Consider the following 20,865-nt stretch of genomic DNA (forward strand, 5'->3'; position numbering starts at 1 on the left):
AAGTGGGCTCCCTATTGCCCTCAGCTGCCTCAGTGAGTCCTGAGGCCTGTGTGTGACCCGCCCAAGGACAGACCCTGGTGACCACATGTCTGTCAGAGGACCAAGTCATGCCTGAGCTCCGCCAGGTTTCGGCCTGCCCTTGAGGCGCTCCTTGTCCTTTGCCAGCAGACGGATGGGCAGGTGGGCTGTGAACCCATCTGCCAACAAAGCAGTGTGAGCTCAGTGTGGTCAAGTTGCTGCCCAAACTCAGAGGAAGGCTCTCAGGAATCTGCGAGTGGAGAAGGGGCAGAGGGTGGGGTCAGTATTGGGAGGAGAGCTGTATCACTGAGGAGGTGACATTTAAGCTGCCCTGTGAAGGATGAAAGAAATTCACCAGGTGGGTGGAGGGCATTCCTGGCAAGGGAACAGCAGGAGCAAAGCTCAAAGGCTTGGGAGTACTTAGCACAGAGAGGATGGTATGGGTATGAAAGTCTGTGTGTGTGTGAGAGAGAGAGACAGAGAGAGAGAGAGAGAGAGAGAGAGAGAGAGACAGAGAGAGACAGAGACAGAGACAGAGAGAGACAGGCTCCTATTTGTGTCCACGTGTCTTTCCTTAGCCTCTGGCTTCTGGGACACCCTCCCTAGGGCTCTCAGCCTGGCCCTGAACTCCGTGGGCCTCTCTCTGCTCGCCTCTGGGCTCAGAGCTTCTGCTCTTCAGCCCCACAAGTGCTTCCCTGCTCCCTCAGGAGCTCCCCGCCTGGACTTTGTTCTTCCAAAGCCTGCCCTAAGCTTGGCCTCTAGAAGGACACTTGATCCCCTCTCATGGCTGGCAGTGGCGCACAGCCCTCGGAGCAGCTGCAAGGATGGCGTTGACTCCAGATGGAAAGTGTTTCGAGAATTCTGACCTGACATCATACCATCCCGACACTGAGCTGACAGTAACTGATCTGGGCGTGGCCAGGTGAAGCCATTCCCTTTGGCTCCCCTCAGGGGCTGGCTCAGATCAAAGAGCCGGGCTTGGGAGGTGGTAATCTAGAACTGAGGGGCCGTGTACACAGGGAGAGGCCTTCTGGGTGTCCAGACCGTCGCTGAGAGCAACGTGGAGGCAAAGAGTCTCCCTGCATCCGTCCCCTGTGACTTGAGCCCAGCAGAGGCCCCACACTCATGCCACTGTAGGCTCTCCTACCCCATCCTGGGGTTCAGGCAGGCCAGGCCTTTGCTCCCGGGGGGCCGCTGGAGCCCAGCCCGCATGTGGCGTCTTGCAGCTCGGCCCTCCCAGCCCCGCTAAGCCCTGCTTAGCCAGGTGAAGAGCTGGGACTGCCCCAGCCGCACGCCGCAGGATGAAAGGGGAGTGCCCCTGCCACAGCTGACATCCGCACCCTGGGCTCAGACCCAGGACTTGTCTTCAAGGCACCATCTGTCGCCCGCCAGGGCTGAGCGGGGACAGCAGGCTGGCACTGGGGCTCAGAGGGCAGAGCTGGGAGGGGAAGTCACAGGGACCTGTGCTACAGGTTTTGAGGGCCCCCGGGTGAGAGAGCCCCCTCGCTGCCCCTTCTGCCAGCATTACCCACCGTACAGTTTGAACCCAGGGCTGGAGAATAAACGGGTTAGAAGGGGTCAGCCCCCATCTCGGGCTGGCTTCAGCTGCCATCTAAGAGCATTCCCTTCTGGGGAAGCCAGAGGGCACAGCCAGATGGTCTCCAGCACAGGCAAGCATCCAGTTCCAGGCATCAGAGCGGTCACCGTGGAATCATGAGACAGGCATTGGGCACTGGGCATCAGGCCACGGGATAGGCTGCCTGTGGTTGGTGCCCTGGCTGGCCCTCTGCCCCTCCCTGGGAGCAGGCCATCCTCAGAGAACAGAACTGGACATGGCGGGGAGTCCTCTGGACGGGGACAAAAACCCCTGCTGGGCAGGGCCCTCGGGACAGGGACACGTTCACAGGGACTGGGAAGAAAGAGGGCTGCCGACTCCTGCCACTTTGGAAGGGGCCAGTAGGTTGGAGAGAAGACAGAAGAGGGGAAGGTGAGCGGATTGAAAGATCAGGAAGGAAAGGGAAAAGGAAGAGAAAAATATGAGAGGGGAGAGGGGAAAGAAGGGGAGGAGAGGTGAAAGGAAGGGCTGGACTCCAGGTTACAGAGACCCGGAAATAAGAGTGGCTCAAGCAGAATGGCAGTTTCTCTTACACAAAGCTGTAGGTGTTGGTCTAGGGCCAGCGTGGGAACCCAGGCTCCTTCCCTTTCCACCATTCCCCCCAGTGCAAGCTGCAGTGTAGAGGAGGGGTGGGGGAGGGCATGACTGTCATTGTTGGACCCAAGTGGTTGTTGCACACATCGTTTCCCTCGCTGTGTCACTGATCAGAATGTAGTCACAGGGCTGCCTCTAGCTGCAAGAGAGGTTCTGGAAGGCAGTCTTTGTTTTGAGCATGATGTGTCCAGAGTAAGAAGCCCCATGAGAAAGGAGACAATGGGTGTTGGGACAGAGAGAAATAAAGAGGAAGAGAGGCTCTTGGAGGGAGGAGGAAGGAAACAAGAAGGAGGGAAAGACTCTTAGGAGCAACTTGTACCTATGGCCAGACCTGACCTCCCAGCACGCCTGGACCCATCCCCAGGGGTTTGTCATAGGCAGGCTCTGTTGGAATTGGGGGTGGTCTTCCCTTTCCCCAGAGATGGATTAACCACCTGCCACATGGGCCCAGACTTCATGTGGGTCGGGGATACCTTGGCAAGGGTCTCTGGAGAGGGTCTGCATCTAACAAAAGGGAAGTTGAAGTGCAGGGTTTTACTTTCCTACTTAGGCAAGAAGAGGTTCCAAGGTGCACTCTGGTCATGAAGGAAGATGTGATGTCATACCGAGCAATATTCTTTAGGGATGTAAGGAAGGAACTTGTCCAGTTTTCTTCAAGATACATGAAAGTTCATAAAATTGGGATCATTTCCCATATCAGTTAGGTCACTCTGGGCCACATGTAACAGAAAACTCGACCAAAATGCTCAATGAGAGCATTTATTATCTCTCCAAACAAGAAGTCTGGAGGAGGGCTGTTCTGGAATTGATTAAGTCAAGATGATGTCTGGGTTCTAGTTCCATTTCCCGGAAATTCTCACAGCTTTTCCTTTTGGTTGTAACATGGTAGCTAGACGCCCAAGCATTATATTCTCCTAAATCTGCTTTCAAAGGAAGAAAGCATTCTCCTCACCAGGGCCATTTTACCTACAAGGGAAACCGTTTCCAAAACCTCTTCATCAGAATTGTTTGGAATCAGAATCCTTTCTTGGCTAGACTAGGTTACATCTCTATCTTTCAACCAACCATTGGCAAGAGTGAACAGGGTCACCCCTTCCCATGGGATGGTTGATTTAGGCCAATCATGGGTCATCGTCGGGGGCCCACTTTCTCTCAGCACATTGTGGCTGGATCCTGAACAAAGACAAATTCTGTTATCAGAGAAATAGGGTGCCACGGCTGCTGGTTAGTCTCAGGGCAGATATTAATAATCAATTATACCTCTTTTTCTTAGACAGTCATTACCAACCAGACAAAGTTGGCACAGGAGATAAAGTATACATGTCATCTCAGCCTTAGATAACGGGAAGGAAGGAAGCCATAATTCAGGGCACCTTTAGTGACTCAGTCATCTTGTCATTGCTTCATGTGGGGTCTTTAAATACGTCTAAAAATTCTTTTACAGTCCACCCTTCGAAGGGTGGCAGGTAGTTCCCTCCCTTTGACCATGATCTGGATCTGATAATTCATTTCTAGTGAATAGAAAATGGCAGAAGTGATGGTGTGTGAATACTGAATGGTGCTATGAAAGGTAATGTTGCTTTCCCCTTGCTCTTTCTTGGATCACGTATTCTGTGGAAGGCCAGCCACCATGTCATGAGGATGTTCCAGCAGCCCTACGGAGGGAAGTCCACATGGGAAGGAGCTGAGATTTTCTGCCAAAAGCCATGTGAGGAAGTCATTTCGGAAGTGGGTCTGCAGGCCCCAGTCAAGTCTTCCTATGACTGGAGTCCTTGCTAACATCTTGATGGCAACCTCAGGAACCACCCAAGCCAGAGCACCCCAGCAAAGCCACTTTCAAATTCCTGACTCCCAGAAACCATGATATAATAAGTGTTTATTGTTTGAAGCTACCAACTTTTGGGGTAACCTGTGATGCAGCCAGGGCTGGGACTAGGGTGAAATAAGTGAGGAACCCAGGGCACAAAATTTGAGGCCCAACCCTGAGAGTGAGCTTCTCCTTAAATTTTGTGCCCTGGGTTTCTCACTTGCTTCACCCTAGTCCCGACCTTGTGTCTAGCAGCACATAACCTTCCATGCCTCTTTCCGTTTCCCAACATTCTTCAGCTTGCCCTTGGGGCTCCTTGGGTTTCTGAAGAAGCTGACTCCATCTCCGGTTCCAAGGGTGGAGTGTGTGACTAAGTCTGTCAGCACATTCCAGTACCCTTAGGTCTCAGCGACTGGATCGATCGGGGCACGTGACCTGGTCCTGTCCAATCAGAGGAGATATCAAGCCTTTTGCTAGGGATGCTGAGACAGCTATGATTCCACTCTTGTCATTAAACAAGATACGTGTAACTGTGGGGGCTTCTGGCAGTCTTTTTGGGACCCCTGAGGACAGCCAGTTTGGGGATAATGCTCCCGGCAGGATACAAAGAAGCTGAGTCCTTGGAGATACTGTTCAGCTGCTAGTGCTTACCTGAAGCCGGCCTCGTCTCTGGACTTTTTCAGCCCAGTGAGCTAGTAATGTCCTTTTAAAAAATTTAAACCAGTTTGAGTCTGGTGTTCTGTTACAGGCAAAGGAAAGCACAAATGTGATGTTAAACACACAGAGGAGACCCCACATCAGTGACTCTGGCAGATGCTGCCAGGGATCCAGCTGTTTCACACTGTGCAGAGCGAGTATCCAGATGTTCCGTGAAAGTGTTCTTGTTTCAGCCAGATGTTGAGTATCTCGTAGATGGAAGGTTAACATGATTTAATGCTTAAAAGCAAACTTCCTTCCCTTCCCCACCTCCAACCCCCCACCCCCACCCCGTCTGATGCCTGCTCCCTTACAGTCCTTCCAGATAGCCATGCCCTGCCTCCCCCGCACTCAGGGTGGTGCCCTGTTTTGTATCCTGGTACAACCTCCAGTCCACTTGTCCTCTTTTTCCACAGCTCTTTGGACCAGAGATTGGTATGTAGACCAGAGAGCCAGTCTAGAAGCTGGACAACCTCCCACGTGTGGCCTGGCTTGAAGAGATGAGCTAGGGAAATCGATCGTTCTTTGCCTCTCCAAACTAAGACGGTCTGAAGAAGGAAGCAGTTACAGGCAGAGCCATGAAGCAGAGACAGGGCCGTGCAAGAATGATAGGCAAGCAAAAGTTATGTGGGAGCAGAAAAGAGGAGCAGGTAAAGCTACAAGGAAAGAACCACCCCAGAGTCCAGGGCAAGAACAAGTCGGTTGGTAGGGAGAAGAGGGTGGAATTGATTCACAGAAAGAACAGACTCCCTGAGTGGGGAAGAGTGCTACTAAGAAGGAAAGAGAGAGCAGTTAGTCAGGATAGGCTAGACTCAGCTGTGGAAACAAACAGTCCCAGATGCCAGTGGCTGACCCAGCAAGAGTTTATTCTTGACCACACATTACCTGTCCATCGCAGGTGAGCCAGGAAGTCGCTGCACGTTCTCGTGCAGCAACTCAGACCTACAAGTACCTCCACGGTTGCAGAGGCAGCGGAAGGAAATTCAGCCAATTGCTCATCAGCTCTTAAGGCTTCTGCTCAGAGGTGACATGTGACCCTTCCACTTACAATATGGCTGTGCCTAATTTTAAAGGTAGAAGAGTCATGTGATGCTACCGTGCACACGAAAAGAGGAGAAACAAGAATGTTTGTGGCCAGTCTTATTGATGTCCAGGGAGAAGGGAGCTGGTCCCCAGAGCTGCTTCAGATTGCAGAGGTCCAGATCTCACAAGGCCCTGCCATACTGTGGTCCTGGTTTGTACTCACACAGGATCTTCATCCCCTTATTGCCCCATGCATGCCTTGCAAGGCCCACCACCCTCCACACACACATTGCTCATTTCTTTTAACCTAAGACCTCATTCCAGGGACTTCTTATTTCCTTTGAGTGCCCCTTTCTCCACTGGGCACTCCCCTCTCAAAAGCCTAAAGCCAGCACAAACCACCTTTGTGTCCCCGTTTTACAGCAAGATGGGGATCTACAGGCCTGCCTGCCTCAGGAGAGTCAGAGGAGACTGCTGGAAACTCTATTTGCACACACCAAAACTTTGTAGGTTCCCCTGGCAGGTAATAATACAAAGCCATAAAGTTTTCTAGTGCTTACTGTTAGCTAAGCACTGTGCTGAGAACTTCCTTTGAATTCCCTCATTTAAAATACTTTCAACCTCACTTTTCAGGTGAAGAAACTATGGCATGGAGAGGTGAGCAACTTCCTTGGGGTCTGATTTTTGTATCTGTGTTCCTCACATCATAGAACACACCCAAGAGAGATGGTGAGGAGGGCTTTGGGGCTGATGGGCCAGCCCTGGGGGACAGAGATCGATCTTTGGAGAGGGAAGAAAGACAGAGGCTTCCTCAGGTGGGTAGAGAGCTTACTTCCAAGGAGGAGACAGCCTGGGATTCGGGAGAAACACACTTAAGGGGGCAAGGTGTCATATCCTTCAGATGCCCTTGGGCCCAGACTCAAGGCCCTCTTGGAGAAGATTAAGAAACTCAAATAAAATAAGCTGTCTTTGAGCATATATAGTGATCACATTGTGGTCTCTAAACATCTTTTCTCACGAAAAAAACCAAGGCTTCTTGGAGAATTGGCTGTTTCCAGGTCTGGAGCAGGAAACATATAAAAGGAGCCCAGAACATCTTGTACCAGAAGCCAAGAAAGCTATCAAACACCACCGGAGTCATGTCAAAAGGACACAGGTGCCAACTTGAAGGAGCTCCTGCTGGACAGAAGGGGATCATTTGTGCATCAAAATCAAAGCTAAACAAACAAAAACCTTGCAGTGAATTGCAACATATCAGATATTTTTAAAATCTGTAAATTCAAAATGATAATAATAATAAAAAGACATTCCGCAGGATGTTTACAGAAAACTCACTCTTCTGAGAACTGATAAGTAAAGGGAAAGGAGTTCTGTAAAGCTAACTTTGGGGCCTCCCAATAATATAGTGAGCTTGAGGCCTAGTTGGAAGACTGCTCATGTATTCCCAAAACTCTCCCTCTGGCTTTCTCCGGGCCTGAATTTCCACCATTAGAGACTCATTTTCTTTGGGTTAAGAGATGTTCTGAGTCAAAGCCAAAATCCCCTTGGGAAAAGTTTGTTAACTTCTACCCTCATAGATTGTGATGGTCCTATGATTCCTGGGTCTGGACAGATAGGGGTACAGCTAGACAGGAGGGGCTGGGAGGGTCAGAGAACTTGGCCACATCATCTAGGGGAGGAATTCAACTTGAATGTGCACAAGAACCCCCTGAGCTGCCTCTCCAAAATTCAGCTCCTCAGTAGCCTAATCAGATGGCATCTGTTCCAGCAGGTGGAAAAGATGGCAGAAATGCATAGATTATTATATGTCACAGGTGATTTGGACACAGGTGGTTCTGTCACCATTTTCTGGGAGATACTAGACCAGGGCTCCTGGATCTTTTCTATTGGCCCATGTGACTTTCTGCTCCAGCAGTGCTGGTCTGTCTCAGCTGAGCACTTCCAGCCTCTGCAGACTTTAGCAGGCCCCTCTCCCTGGGACCTCTTTACTACTGCCAGGTCCCTCGAAGATGCCAGGCCTTTCCTTGTGTGGGGCAGCTGGCACCATGGAGAAAGGACCCAGCCACACGGGTCCCGGTGTGAGCTCTGAGCTCCCCTCTCTTGTGGCTTCCTGAGCTGTCCTGACATGCCCAGCATCTCATGTGACAGCCCACTCACTCCTGATGACACTTCTTAGGCTCTACTGGGCCTGGGACCCTGCATCTCAGCTGAGGGATTCCTCTCTCCTCTCTGGTGCCCTCATGGGACCCTTGTCCCTGGGTGGGAGGTTCTTTATAGCCCCGCTGATCAGCTCCGTGTCTCAGTGGGATTAATGGTTGATCTGCCCTCACTCTGGAGTCTGTTAACCACCTCTCGCTGTCGTCTTTCCCACCCTATCACCTCACCAGCCCCTTCCTATTCCTTGGACCTCTCTCAATCCCTCCCTCCTGCTTCACGGCCCTCCCCTTCTCAAAGGGGCATCTATATTCCAGGCCTGAGCCCATCCTTCTAGTGACGCCCCTTGGTCCACCACTTCCCCAGGGACTGAGCACTCGATTTGAGATTGACCTTCTGAGTCCCCACGCCCCGGCCCTTGACTAATGGCCCCAGCTGAGCTCTCCTCTTTAGACACCTGGCCTTTGCCTGACCCCAGGGGCAGGCCTCGGCACCAGCCCTGGCCCTCCCTGGCTGGCCTGTCCCCCTGCCACCCAAGCCTAGGTTATGACATCTTTCCACCGAGCAGCTCCTATTCGAGAAGGCAAACACGGGGGTGCCCACAGGCATGTGCACACGCTAGCACACGCGCACACACACCCCCTCCTCGCCCTGATGCCTCACCCATTGCCGTGAAAATCCGGCTGGCCGTGTTTATTTTTCTTCCTTTCATTTCCCCTTTAGAACAAACACCAGCCCTGTACCAGCGACCACCCTCTCCTCGCAGATCCGCAGCCTCCCCACCCTCGCCCTGTCCTCCCTCGCAGCTGTGAATGAGAACAGAGTGAGTCTTTTAGCAGGAGGCAGTGGCCTGAATGAATTGATCACAGCCTCCAAGCCAGCAGGGGAGGGGTGGCGAGCATGTGCGTTTGCTTCTTAGAAACTCTTTGCACATCCCGAAGCTCATATTTTTCCATGCGCCTTAGAGCAAACGCCTCCCCACCTCACCCTCCTCCTTTCAGATTTTAATTCATTTTTGGTCCCATGCATTTTGTTTTCTGTTTTCTACAAGGGAGCCTGAATCAGGGCCTCAGAAAAACAAGGCCGAGCTGCCAACTGGAAATGTTTGCTCTGGGGGCGAGTTCGGAGGCTGGCGTCAGGCGGGGCAAGATCCGTGCCAGTGGAATGTGATTTGGGGGGGAAGCTTCAGGTCACTCAATCGCTGGCAGCCTGCCCAGGAGCAACTGGATGCTTTCTGGGCTGTGTGTGTGTGTGTGTAGACTTTTCTCCCTCATGCAAACAGAGCCCTGGAGATGTGGAGACAGAAGCATTAGGAAGAAACTAGACAGGGGGCTGGAAAATCAGGCAACCAGGAGATTAGGTGGGTGGGGGTGGGAGGCTGGTGCCAGGATCTGTGCAGCCACTTTATCTAGCACCCATTGTGTTCCCAGCCCAGAGCTGGGGGCTCTCGGGAGGGAGGGGATGCAGACCACCCCGGCTCCCCGTGACCCACTCATAGGCTCTTATGGGGAAACAAGTCTCCCAGTACAGAACACAGTCGGGCCAGCCTGGAAGTTCCCCAGAGTGGGATGCATGAATGACTGATGGTGTTCAGGGAAGGCTTCCCGGAGGAGGTTTCATAGGGTCTGAGCCCTGAAGCATGAAGTATTGCATTGAAAGGAGAGGAGAGGCGTTCAGGGGTTACCATGTGCCGAGCCCCGGGCTAAGCGCTTTCCGTTGACAATCCCCTTCAGTCTTCCCAGCAACCCTACAAGGGTCACCGATCTCTCTATTTGACTTTACAAACAAGGAAACTGAGGCCCAGAGAGATGAAGGAACTTTGCCAAGCTCCCAGCTTTTTTTTTTTTTTTTTTTCAACGTTTATTTATTTTTGGGACAGAGAGAGACAGAGCATGAACGGGGGAGGGGCAGAGAGAGAGGGAGACACAGAATCGGAAGCAGGCTCCAGGCTCTGAGCCATCAGCCCAGAGCCTGACGCGGGGCTCGAACTCCCGGACCGTGAGATCGTGACCTGGCTGAAGTCGGACGCTTAACCGACTGCGCCACCCAGGCGCCCCAAGCTCCCAGCTTTTAAGTGGCAAGCTAGTGTTCAACTAAGAGTTGTCCCACTGTAAAGACCGATTTCTCCCCACCACAAGGAGGGGCCTTTTCCATTTAGCCAAGTTGCCCAGGTAAGGGCCTATTTTTGTTTGTTGATTTTTTTGCCCCTGGAAAGAAAACTGTTAAATTCAAAGACAGGATCTAAGATGCCTCCCAGAGGCAGTGTGACAAGTGCATGGAGACCGGAAAGGAATCTGCCTGGCCTCACCATTCCCAGGAGGTGGCAGTTGGGCCCCTTGGCAGGCCTGCCAGGTTCCATACCAAGCCAGGCCTTTCCTGCAGCCCGAATCACCTTCCTAATGACCCATGTCCCTTCCTACAGCCCCCAGGATACCTCCTTCACATGCCAAGTTCTTTCCCACCCTAGATGTTCACTCTGGAAGTGCCCACTTTGGGAATCCTCAGAAGTTATCTATGCTACTCTGACTGGTGCCTGAAACTGAGGTGAACCAGACAGAATGGGTTTCTCAGGGCAACCAGCATGACTCTAGACTTGGAGTCAGGAGACCAAGAGCTGCCACGACTTCCTAGAGATGTTTAGCGAGTCCTTTCCGTGCTCAGGACTCAGTGTTCGTAGTTCAGAAGTGAGGAGTGGCCTGGATGAGCTGTCGCAGATGGAGGGGGAGAGTCTAAGATGGCAGAGGTGATAGGCAGGTGTTGGGTGGGGGGCGAGATGAGCTTGTCTAAGGTGGCCAGCCCACCGCAGAGAGATTCTCTGGCAGAGGAAGCGGGGTCTTTCACAGGCTTGGGAGAGAAGAAGGAAATAAGCCAGGCATGGCAGGACAGGAGAAGATGGAGTGAGGGGGGTGGAGTTATGCTCAGGATGGTCAGACCCAAGCTTGCCAGGTAGAGACCAGAGGGGACAGTAATCTATCTGACTAATTCGGATGACTCCACTGACCACCTGGGGACTTTATTGTCCTGAGGTCAAATAGTTGGTTAGTCTCACCCATTGGTTCTTTTTGACCTAACTGACCACTAATATTAGGTAAGCACCAGCTTGGGGTCACCTGGGCCTGCCAGATCACCTTCATCGGTTGAACTGATTTGTCAATTCCACAAGAGAACTGATTTTACCAATTATTTCCAGGAAACAGGTAATTGACTGAACTCACCAAACCCAGTAATTGTTCTGGATTTTCAGAGATAGTCTTTAGGTCCGGTATCTTTGGTTCTTAGACGCACTTAGGCTACCGGCTACTTACCAGCAACAGCCAGACTCCTGAGAAGGCTGGGAAAAAAACCCTATGAACAATAAGCTTTGGGACTCAGTCTCTCCAACAATAAAATGGGAAGGTTGGGCTAGATCAGGAGTGGCAAACACACAGTGTGAATACTACCACTCTTCCCCTTTCATCCATGGCAGACATTGCTAATCAATTACAGCACTCATTCCCATGGGACCCAGATGAGGGTCTCAGAATCCTTTTCAACACAGGGCTTCAGGCAGCCCCTACCAATCAATTAGATTTGGCATGCATGATAAAAAGCGTTTGTCCTCTGGGCACTAGAGGATCTCGAAGCCTCCCTCCAGCTGTGCCGATCTAGGATTGCAACTGATTAGGTGTCTGAGGGCTCAGCCTGGAGACCACCAGATCGACAGCTGCCCCTGGGGCTTCCTAGGTCTGTGGAGCTGCCCTTGAGCTGGGCCATGGCTGAGCTGGTGCCTTATTAATTTTCCTCACTGCTAATAAATGTGCATTGCGTCAGCTCGGCTCTGCCCCCTCATGTTCTCCGGCTGCCGCCAGCAGCGGGGACTTTTTCAGAGAGCTGTAAAAATAGTTTTTTTTTTAAGAAGCCTGCACAGAAGAAGCAGTCAAGCCTTTTTTGTTTCCCTTCTTTTAGGAGGGAATGGGGGAGATGGGTAGGGAATACTTCACAATGAAGGAATGTGCTCCTTGGGGAATTTAAAGTTGTTTTCCTAAAAAAAAAAAAAAAAAAAAAAAAAAGGAGTTATCACACTCTGGTTTCACATCTAGCCACAGAGCAAGTCTGTGAGGATTGGTAACCGCTCCCAGGAGATCACTGGCTTAAGCCGGGTCTCGTTAGGCTGTTGACAACTTGGTGCTGATGAGCAGAGCCCTAATGAGCCGCCTGCTTGCTCACTGCCTCCTCCCTGGTTGATCCAGCTTCAGCGTTCCAGTGGGCTCGATGGCTCCCTGAGACAGCTTTTCTTGTCTGCAGTGGAGGTTAGGCATGCAGGAGAGCTTTCTCTCCTAGGAGTGAATGTTGTACTTTTCCTTGCTGGCGTTATGACAAACGGAGAGATGCTAGGGATGGGGTGGGGGGTGGTTTCTCAGGAGAGGCAGGCTCCAGCTCCTCCTCACTCTTCCCATTTTACAGATGAAGACACTGAAGATTGCCGCGGGGAGGAAGGCAGGGGAGGCAGGTGCCAAAGGGAAGGGTATTTGCCAATCCCGGGAAGAGAGCGCATCTCTTGCTTCCCAGACCAGCAAGTCAAAGCTGCAGAACTCCGACAGCATCTAGCCCAGAGCTTCTTGGACCCGACGAATGTATGCCCTTGTCTGAAAGGACAACACATTGTCACAGAGCCCGATGACATAATTGTACTCTTACGCTATGACATAAGTGCATTCAGTCTTATGTAACTAGAAACCAAAACAAGTTAATAAATTAATAGACAAAACCACAAAGGTGATCGAGCATTAGCGACATTAAGTTAGTACGACAGATAATATTGTTTTGCTGAAACAGAACCCATAGGGCATAGAAGAGGAGCAGAGGAGAAGCGACAGAAGACTCTGGGCCTTCCCCATCAGAGGCCGTTAGAATGAAGGAATCTGGAGGACAGTATGAAGTCAGGGTGAGGGAAGAGGACAGGAGAGGGCAGGGCCAAGTCAGATGTTGGTCAGAGGAAGCTGAGAGCTTGAAGACTTAGCTACTCCAGGGCAGTCCGCCTGTCCTCTGGGGCCTGGCTAGCAGTGTTTCTTCCTTGGGCAGGTCTCCAGGAGGCTCAGATAATCCCCTTGCTTTTTAGCAAATTCTCGAAAGTCCGGGCAGTAGCACGTGACCATCCCCTCTCTCCTCTGCCATCTTGCCTGCCAATGGGAAGAATCCTTGCTGGGCTTTGCAAGGGAGCAGGTGTTGCTCCTTCCTGTCTCCTTTGGGTGAGAACACAGACCGTGAACATGGTGTGTTAGCAGCAGGAAAGTGCTGGCGGTTCAGTTGTAAAAGGGTGGTGAGGGGAGGCTGCAGTGAGGACGTGACATGACAGTGAGGAAGTGACATGGTGGGGAAGGCTTGAAGGAGGCGAGGGAGCAAGCTGTGGGCCTTTGCCTGTTCTCAAGCCTGATTTAAATGTCCCTTCCTCCAGGAAGTCTCCCAGAGCTGTTCTGCCACACTTGGAGTTTTCCCACAGCTTTTCCTGCAGCGTGTAGCACTTTGTGCTGTGTCTTGCAGCTCTCAACGGACTTGAGTTATCTTTCCACTGGGCTCAGGGCCCCTTGAGGTGGACATCACGTCTCTTCCCGCTGGAACGTCCACCCCCTGAGGTCAGGGGTGTTTGCTGTCTTCACTGCTGTATCCCCAGCCTCAGTTGGTGGTCTACAAATGCATACTGAATTGTCAGAGGTGGACCAGGGAGGGAGGGGATGGGAATGGTCTGCTGTTTGCACTTAAGCTCCTGATGTGGACACTTCATTTCTTTGCCCCAGTCCCACCATGAGACCTGAATGGGCGCAAGATTTGTCAAATGAATGGGTGACTGTTGATTAAAACCCATCATCCCCCACTCAGTTTATCAGTCTAGAGGCCAAAAGTCAGAGAAGAGAAACCGAATCTGACATGACCACCAGTTCTCAGTAGTGAGAGCAGCCATTCCTGTGATGCGATCAACTCTGTCTCTGGATCCACTGGTTCTTCTGTCAGAGCAGCTGAGCAAGCCCTGGTCCATACTGTGCGGTGGGCCTTTGCTCATTCAGTAAGTATTTTTGAGTGCCTACTGTGTACCAGGGATTGTTCTAGAGGCTGGGATGCAGCAGTGGACAAGGCAGGCAGAACTCCCTGCCCCCATGGAGCTGGCATTCATATATATAATGACCGATATATATAATCTGACATATATATAAAATGTCAGATGATGGTAAGTGCTTTAAAAATTAGAGCAGGTTAGGGGAGGGATATAAACTTTACATGGGTGCTCAGGGACAGCCTCACTAGGGTGACACAGAAACGCCACAAGGGGTGAGGGAATGAGCCATGGGGATACTTGGGAGCGTTGCAAAGGGAACAGCCAGTGCAAAGATCACTTGGATAGAGGAAGGTAGAAGGAAGACCAGAAAGTGAGTCCAAAGGAGCTTCCTGCCTGCATGACTCATCCCTGTCCTCTGGATCCAGCATCCTGCTGATTAATGCTGGCCGTGTGGACCCTGTGCTGGAAGATGGGGAGGGGCTTTGGAGCCACCATGCTGACCGTATTCTACTTCATGCTCACTCCCCTGGGTGGTCCTATCTAGGGTTGCTTCGAGCACCGCTCCGGGTGCTCTAGGCATACACACCCTGTTTCCTTCTGGCCACCCAGTGTCCACTCTTCCTCCCTTTCTTGAATAGGCGACAGACACACCCACTGTGGAACAACTGGAACAGCCAGAAATGAGGACTGCAGATTCAGGAATGTAGAATTTCAGTAGCAAGTGTCTAAGGTTCTATCCCATCCAGCTAAGAAGACAGCCATCATTGGACATCACCCTGCCAAGCTGTCTCTTGGTCACCCATGGGTGTTGCGTGTGCACCAAGGGATTGCTGGGCAAGTTCCACTCAGTAATGATGGGAAGGCACCAGTGCCTGGACATCCAAAGATCTGAGGTCCAGAAGTGGCGCCCTGCCATCTAATCCTGACCTGGAAGGAGCTGGAGGCACACTGGGCTGGTCCAAGGAAGGTCAGTGGCTTCAGATGAGAGGTGGACAGCAAGAAGCTCACCCAGGCTGCCAGCACATGCAGGGACAGCCAGGATGCCAAAGCAGCCAGTACAATAGGAAGCGCAGCTACGCAACTCCCCAGATGTTAGTCACCGAGGTCTCAAGAGGCAGCAAACCACAGTGACTCAAAGCTTGGGTTTCTGGGTCAGTTGCCCTGGGTTCAAATCCCACTTCCGTTATTTCCTTTCTGTTGGCAGGTTTTTTCCTCCGGGAATAGTTTCCTTATCTGTAGAATGGGCTTACCTCCTTGGATTGTTATAAGGATTTAGTGAAATAGAGCCTCTGATCAATCCCTGCGTGGAGGTAATTATTGCTGCCTGACTGTCTAGTATTTGACCCCAGGGGCCTAAGCCCTAAGCTTCCTTGCCTTCCTTTCCCTTTCTAGCTTCGTTCTTGTTACTTGGACCAGCCATCCAGGGGATGTGGCACCTCCCAATGGCACCATGGTGCTAGCCCAGGGTAACAACATCAAACAGTTGATTCAAGGAGGGATGTTTTTAATGTAGGGCATAGGTTTTCTGGAGTGCCTGCGTTGTGCCATCCCAAGCGGAGGGCGATACCACCTTGAGCCTCAAGAGCCTTTTTATCCTGGCAACTCTATGAATTCACAAAACGCATATGACTGTCATTGCAGAGCTACCACTCCGGGCGCCAAGATCAGCAAGTAGTTCGTCATAGGAGATGTGCAGTACAGGCAGCATCATACCACCAGGGGGCGCTGCCCAGCTGGTCTCTCTCCCCCATTTCTCAAGGAGGCTGATGGGAGGCAGAATGAGGAGCCCTGGATGCAGGTTTGCCCTTAGGCTGTGGTCCGCGGGCAGCTAGTCTGCACCTTGAAGATCTGCCACCTGGTGGGCTGGGAATAGCAATAACAGGGACTCTTCACGTCACTTGGGTCCTTCACAGTTTGCCTCCCGTTCCTGTACATGCATTCTATCTTATGACTAAGGGGATAAACCCCAGATAATGAGCTAAGGCTCAGAGAGGTAAAGTGGCTGCTTAAGGCCACACAGCTGGTAAATGGCAAAGCAAAGATCCCTCCTAGGCTTGCCTGCTGCCAACCCCGGGGCCCCAGTGTCTGACCAGAGGAGAGGCAGCATGGTGAGGGGGCAGGAGGGTGTCCTGGGAGACTGGAGCCAGGTCTGAGTCTTTCCCTTCCCATTCCTATCCATTCCCTTCCCCTCTTCCCACACTGTGGGATTTCAGCAAACTGCTCTATTTTGGGGAAAGATGGCAAGGGGCTCAGGCAGCACAATACTGAGAGCCCTCGATGCTCAGCCAAGATATGTGCTTTTCCTGGAGTGCAGCCTGGGCTCTCTAGGGATGATTTTCAGTCCTGCCAGAGACTTCCACACTAGCCACCCCAACTAGCCATCAACACTGCAGCCTGCAACTGCACCCCTAGTCTGGGGGCAGATGCCAGGATGCAAGGAGCCAAGGCAGCGTGCTAACAGAGGATGCCTGAGGCCACCATTCACTCTACATCATCACTATGCTCCACGCTGTACATGCAGCCTCATGACAGCCCTGTGAGGCACAATATTATGGTCTCCATTTTACAGGTGAGGAAACTGAGGCTCAGAGAGTACCTGAGCAACTCTGGAGAGGGGGAACTGGCTTTCCTCCCATCTCTGCCACTGACTGACTAGATGCACGAGGAGTGGGCAAACACGGATCTTAGCCTCTGCTTGGGTTCTGGAGAAGGTGAAGAAGGGCATAAGGGCTGGTTGTCCTTCAGTAAAGGTTTCCTGAGCACCAACTCTTGGAGATAGGGAGGAAGGAGCCCGCAGGCTTCCAGGAGCTCACAAACCTAGGGAGTCAGCCAGGTCCTCAGTGAAGGATAAATTGCACCCACACCTGTGAGTGAGTATGTGCAGAGGACAGCAAGAGTGAGACAGGGGGCTCTGGTGGTCAGCCAAGGTTTACAGGAGGAGGGGGGACTGGAGCCAGTCATCAAAGGGTGAGGATGAACATGCTTTGACGCAGGGAGATGTGGGAGATCTATGAGCAAAAGCCAGGGCATTAGGGTCGTGGGCTGGGGTGGGGGAACAGCAGGTGAATGACGGCTTCTCTCTGGGGCACTCTCTTGGTCTTAGGAGAGAGATAAGGTGCAGGAAGACTCTGGGTGTCCATGAAGGGGGGTGCCCCAGGGAGCACATGCCTTATGGAGACCCATCTCAGTGGGAAGAAAAGTAGTTTGGGATTTGCTGTAGTCAGAAAATTTCATGCCTCCGTGTATGTGAATGTGTATGTGTGAGTGTATCTTTGAAGCCCTATGTCAAAGTAGTTTTGCCTCCGCAATCTCTTTTCCCTTTCCCAACTACCCTGAGAGGTTGGCTGGACAGAAATATCATCCTCAGGGACAGAGGAGCGAAAAGAACCCCAGTGGGATGATGTCTGGCCCACAGTCAGGGGGCTCAGCAGTTGAAAAGCCAAGGTCTATCATGGATGGGCTCCTGGCCCCAGCTCTATGCTTCTGCCCCAAAACTTTTGCCTAGACTGCTCTCCTATCTCCCAGGACCCTGCATGCCACAGGCCACCAAGCCACCTGCCTCCTCCTGCATTTTTACAGGAAAACCCCCAACCTGGTCTGGTAGGTATGGAGGCAGGAGTGAAGGAATGAAACCAGAAGATGAGGTACAGTGGCTGCAGAGGCCAGAGCCCAAGACCAGGGTTAAAGGTCCATCTTCTTCTCCCAAACTGTTTAAAGTGCCCACCACTGCCTTAAGGAGGAACTGCCATAAGAAAGGACCTGGGATGGGTAAAGCCCTGTGCTGGTCCTCCAGGGCAGACTTGGAGAAATGGTCCCCCTAGCTTGACCTCTCCTTTCCAAATCTCCAGTGGGATGGCACTGAGGACTGAAGGTCTTGGGGGAGCAGGGAGTCAACTTCTGCTTCCTGCCAGTAACTGTGGGCACTTGCAAAGCTCTCCCTTAGTGCCAGACACTGCTCTGAGTGCTGCACACACATTCTCAATCTTCACAACCACCTCGGCAGGAAGGTATAATTATTACCTCCATTTTACAGGGAGGCATAGAGAGGTTCAGTGACTTGCCTAAGATCACTGTAAGTGGAAGAACTGGGGTTCAAACCCAGGAAATCCGCCTCTAGGAGCTACTCTGCCCCTGTTATTAATAACAATTATAAGCAAAGCCACCATTTGACTAGTACCTCCGGTGTGCCTGGGGCTCAGCTCCTCACAGCAAGGCTGGGACTTGGGCACTGATGGCCTGCACATTTCTCATTTCATAGATGAATAAATCCAGGCTGAGCAGGCGGCCTAGCGGGAGGCGACTTCACAACCTCACAGATGCTAGGTCCACCTAAATCCGAAGTGTCCATTCTACTCAGCCTCTTTGGGGGCGTCTTTGACTCCCTGTGTGACACTGGGAAAGCACATTTCTTTTCAGAGCCTCAGTTTCCCTATCGCTTAGGTCTTCTACTCCTGGCCTCCCTGCTCCAGCGAGTGCCAGAGTGGGTGGGGTTGCGGTGCTGTGGGAGTGAGGGTCTCAACTGCTCAGGACCTTTTCCTTCCCCCACCTTGTGCTCCCCCTCCCCCCACAACGTCCCTCGCAGAAGTTGCCGATCCGTTTTGGCTTTTTTTTTTTTTTTTTTCTCCAATGGTGAGTTGGGACGGAGAGCTGCTGGGTGCAGAAGGTCGCTGGTGCATCACCCAGAGGTCAGCTAGCCCGGGTAGAGAAGGCCCAGCTCAGATTTGGGGAAGGGCCCAAGGGCCCAGAAGCCACGTGCTCCGGGCAGTTCTGCTGGGAGCGGACCGTCCTCTGGGGAAAGAGAAGCGCCCCGGACTTGAGGAGGGGGCGGGGAGGGGGAGCCTGAGGAGGCAGGTTCTGGACAGAAGGGATGGGGGTGGGGGGAGGTAGAGAGGACGCGGACAAAGGAGGCGGCCGGCAGCCCAGCTGTTTTGAAAAATGCTTCCTGTTTCTTTAAAGGCGCTCGTGGCTCGGGCGGCCGGGGCTGGGGAGGCGGCGGCGGCGGGAGCTGCCTCCTCTCCGGGCGGCGGCGCTGACTGATCTCGCGAACTGGGCTTCTGTGTAAACTGAGGCTAAACAAACACAGATGGAGCGCAGCGGGCGTTCTCCAGAAATGCTGGCAAGGCGGCAGCGACTTCAGATGACACTCTGAGCGCTCCGGGAACGGACAGCCCGGCGGCTTCGCGGAGCCGGCGGCGCAGCTGCCCCGGGCGAGGGGGAGAGAGGGAGGGAGGAGGGCGGGCGCGAGAAGGGGGAGAGCCCGAGACTCCCAGGCGCTGAGCGCGGCGGCGGCCCGGGCAGAGCCGGCGCGCAGCGTGCAGAGCGAGCGCGGCGGGCGCGCGGCCCGGGCAGCCCCACGCCCCTGCCTCTCGCGCTGCCCGCGCCATGAAGCACATCCCGGTTCTCGAGGACGGGCCGTGGAAGACCGTGTGCGTGAAGGAGCTGAACGGCCTCAAGAAGCTCAAGCGGAAAGGCAAGGAGCCGGCGCGGCGCGCGAACGGCTATAAAACTTTCCGATTGGACTTGGAAGCGCCCGAGCACGGCGCCACCGCCACCAACGGGCTGCGCGACAGGACCCAGAGGCTGCAGCCGGTCGCGGCCCCGGTGCCAGCCCCGGCGGCGCCGGCGGTTCCCTCAGGTGGGGGTGCGGACCCAGCCGGGGAGCGCCGGGGCGCCCGAGCGCCGGAGGTCTCGGACGCGCGGAAACGCGGCTTCGCCTTGGGCGCAGTGGGGCCGGGACTCCCCACGCCGCCGCCGCCGCCGCCGCCGGTTCCAGCGTCCCAGGGCCAAGTACCTGGGGGTCCCGAGGCGCAGCCTTTCCGGGAACCCGGCCTGCGTCCCCGCATCTTGCTGTGCGCACCGCCTGCACGCCCCACGCCGTCGGCGCCCCCTGCGCCCCCGGAGTCTTCAGTGCGCCCGGCGCCCCCCACGCGCCCCGGGGAAAGTTCTTACTCGTCAATTTCACACGTAATTTACAATAACCACCCGGATTCCTCCGCGTCGCCTAGGAAACGGCCGGGCGAAGCGACCACCGCCGCTTCGGAGATCAAAGCCCTGCAGCAGACCCGGAGGCTCCTAGCGAACGCCAGGGAGCGGACGCGGGTGCACACGATCAGCGCAGCCTTCGAGGCGCTCAGGAAGCAGGTACCAGCTCCCAGCCGCACACCCTCACTGCGCCCGAGGGATGGTTGCGGGAGTGGGTGGGTGAGTGGCGGGGGGATTTTCGGGCGGATGAAGGTGTGTGTGAGGCGCATATTGTTCCCGCCCGGTCGGCCCCAGGGCCCAGACACATTTGAGCCCTTCTAGGGCAGTAACCTTTGTCACAGCGTTGGTACGGATCTTCGCTTGCAAAGTGAGAGCAAAGGTTCGAGATCTCTGGCCAGGCACGCCCCGGTTCTTCCCCCAGCCCCCCAGGGTGACCCTGTCTGCGCGTCTGACTTCAGCCCTCATAGTTCACTTTTATGGCAGCGAGTTATTTGTCTCCCCGGGTCCCTTGGGCGCGGTGGGGAGTGGAGAGAGGGAATGTGGGAATCTGTCTCCAGCGAGGAAGAGTGGGGAAGACCCTTTCCCTTCGGGCATTTAGTGTGGTCTGGGTCTTGGAAGGCCCAGATGCTGCGGAGGGGTGGACCTAGTTTTGCTAGCCCCTCTTCAACCCCTACGTCCCAAAAGAGATACCCCTACACTCTGGCTGCTTCGGGGTTCTGCACCCTTTTCCCTGGTATCCTTAAGGATCTGGGTTACAAGCCTGCGTCCCCTCCCCAGGGGGCAGCCTCAGGAATTGGCTGTTGAGAGCCTTCCTAGGGGACGCCCTCCGCTGCTCCCTTTCACCTCACGGTGAAGCAGGTAGGTCTACTGAGGGGACCGGATGGTTAGGGGATCTTCAGAGCCTAGTTCTGAGGTGGGTCAGGGGCTTCTCAGTTTGGGGCTGGT

At 53.6% G+C, this 20,865-nt stretch overlaps 1 protein-coding gene across 1 annotated transcript in view; it reads left to right on the plus strand.

Moving 5' to 3' along the window:
• The first annotated feature begins 19,296 nt into the window (after positions 1-19,296).
• The window catches only part of ATOH8 (atonal bHLH transcription factor 8), a 32,017-nt gene continuing 30,448 nt past the window's right edge, over positions 19,297-20,865 (plus strand). The window contains exon 1 of the mRNA XM_030311027.1: positions 19,297-20,079. Within this exon, the coding sequence (XP_030166887.1) occupies positions 19,321-20,079 (759 nt within the window). The 5' untranslated portion in view covers positions 19,297-19,320. The remainder of the gene's footprint in view (positions 20,080-20,865) is intronic.

This window comes from Lynx canadensis, chromosome A3 (genome assembly GCF_007474595.2).
Source record: "Lynx canadensis isolate LIC74 chromosome A3, mLynCan4.pri.v2, whole genome shotgun sequence".
Taxonomy (NCBI): domain Eukaryota; kingdom Metazoa; phylum Chordata; class Mammalia; order Carnivora; family Felidae; genus Lynx; species Lynx canadensis.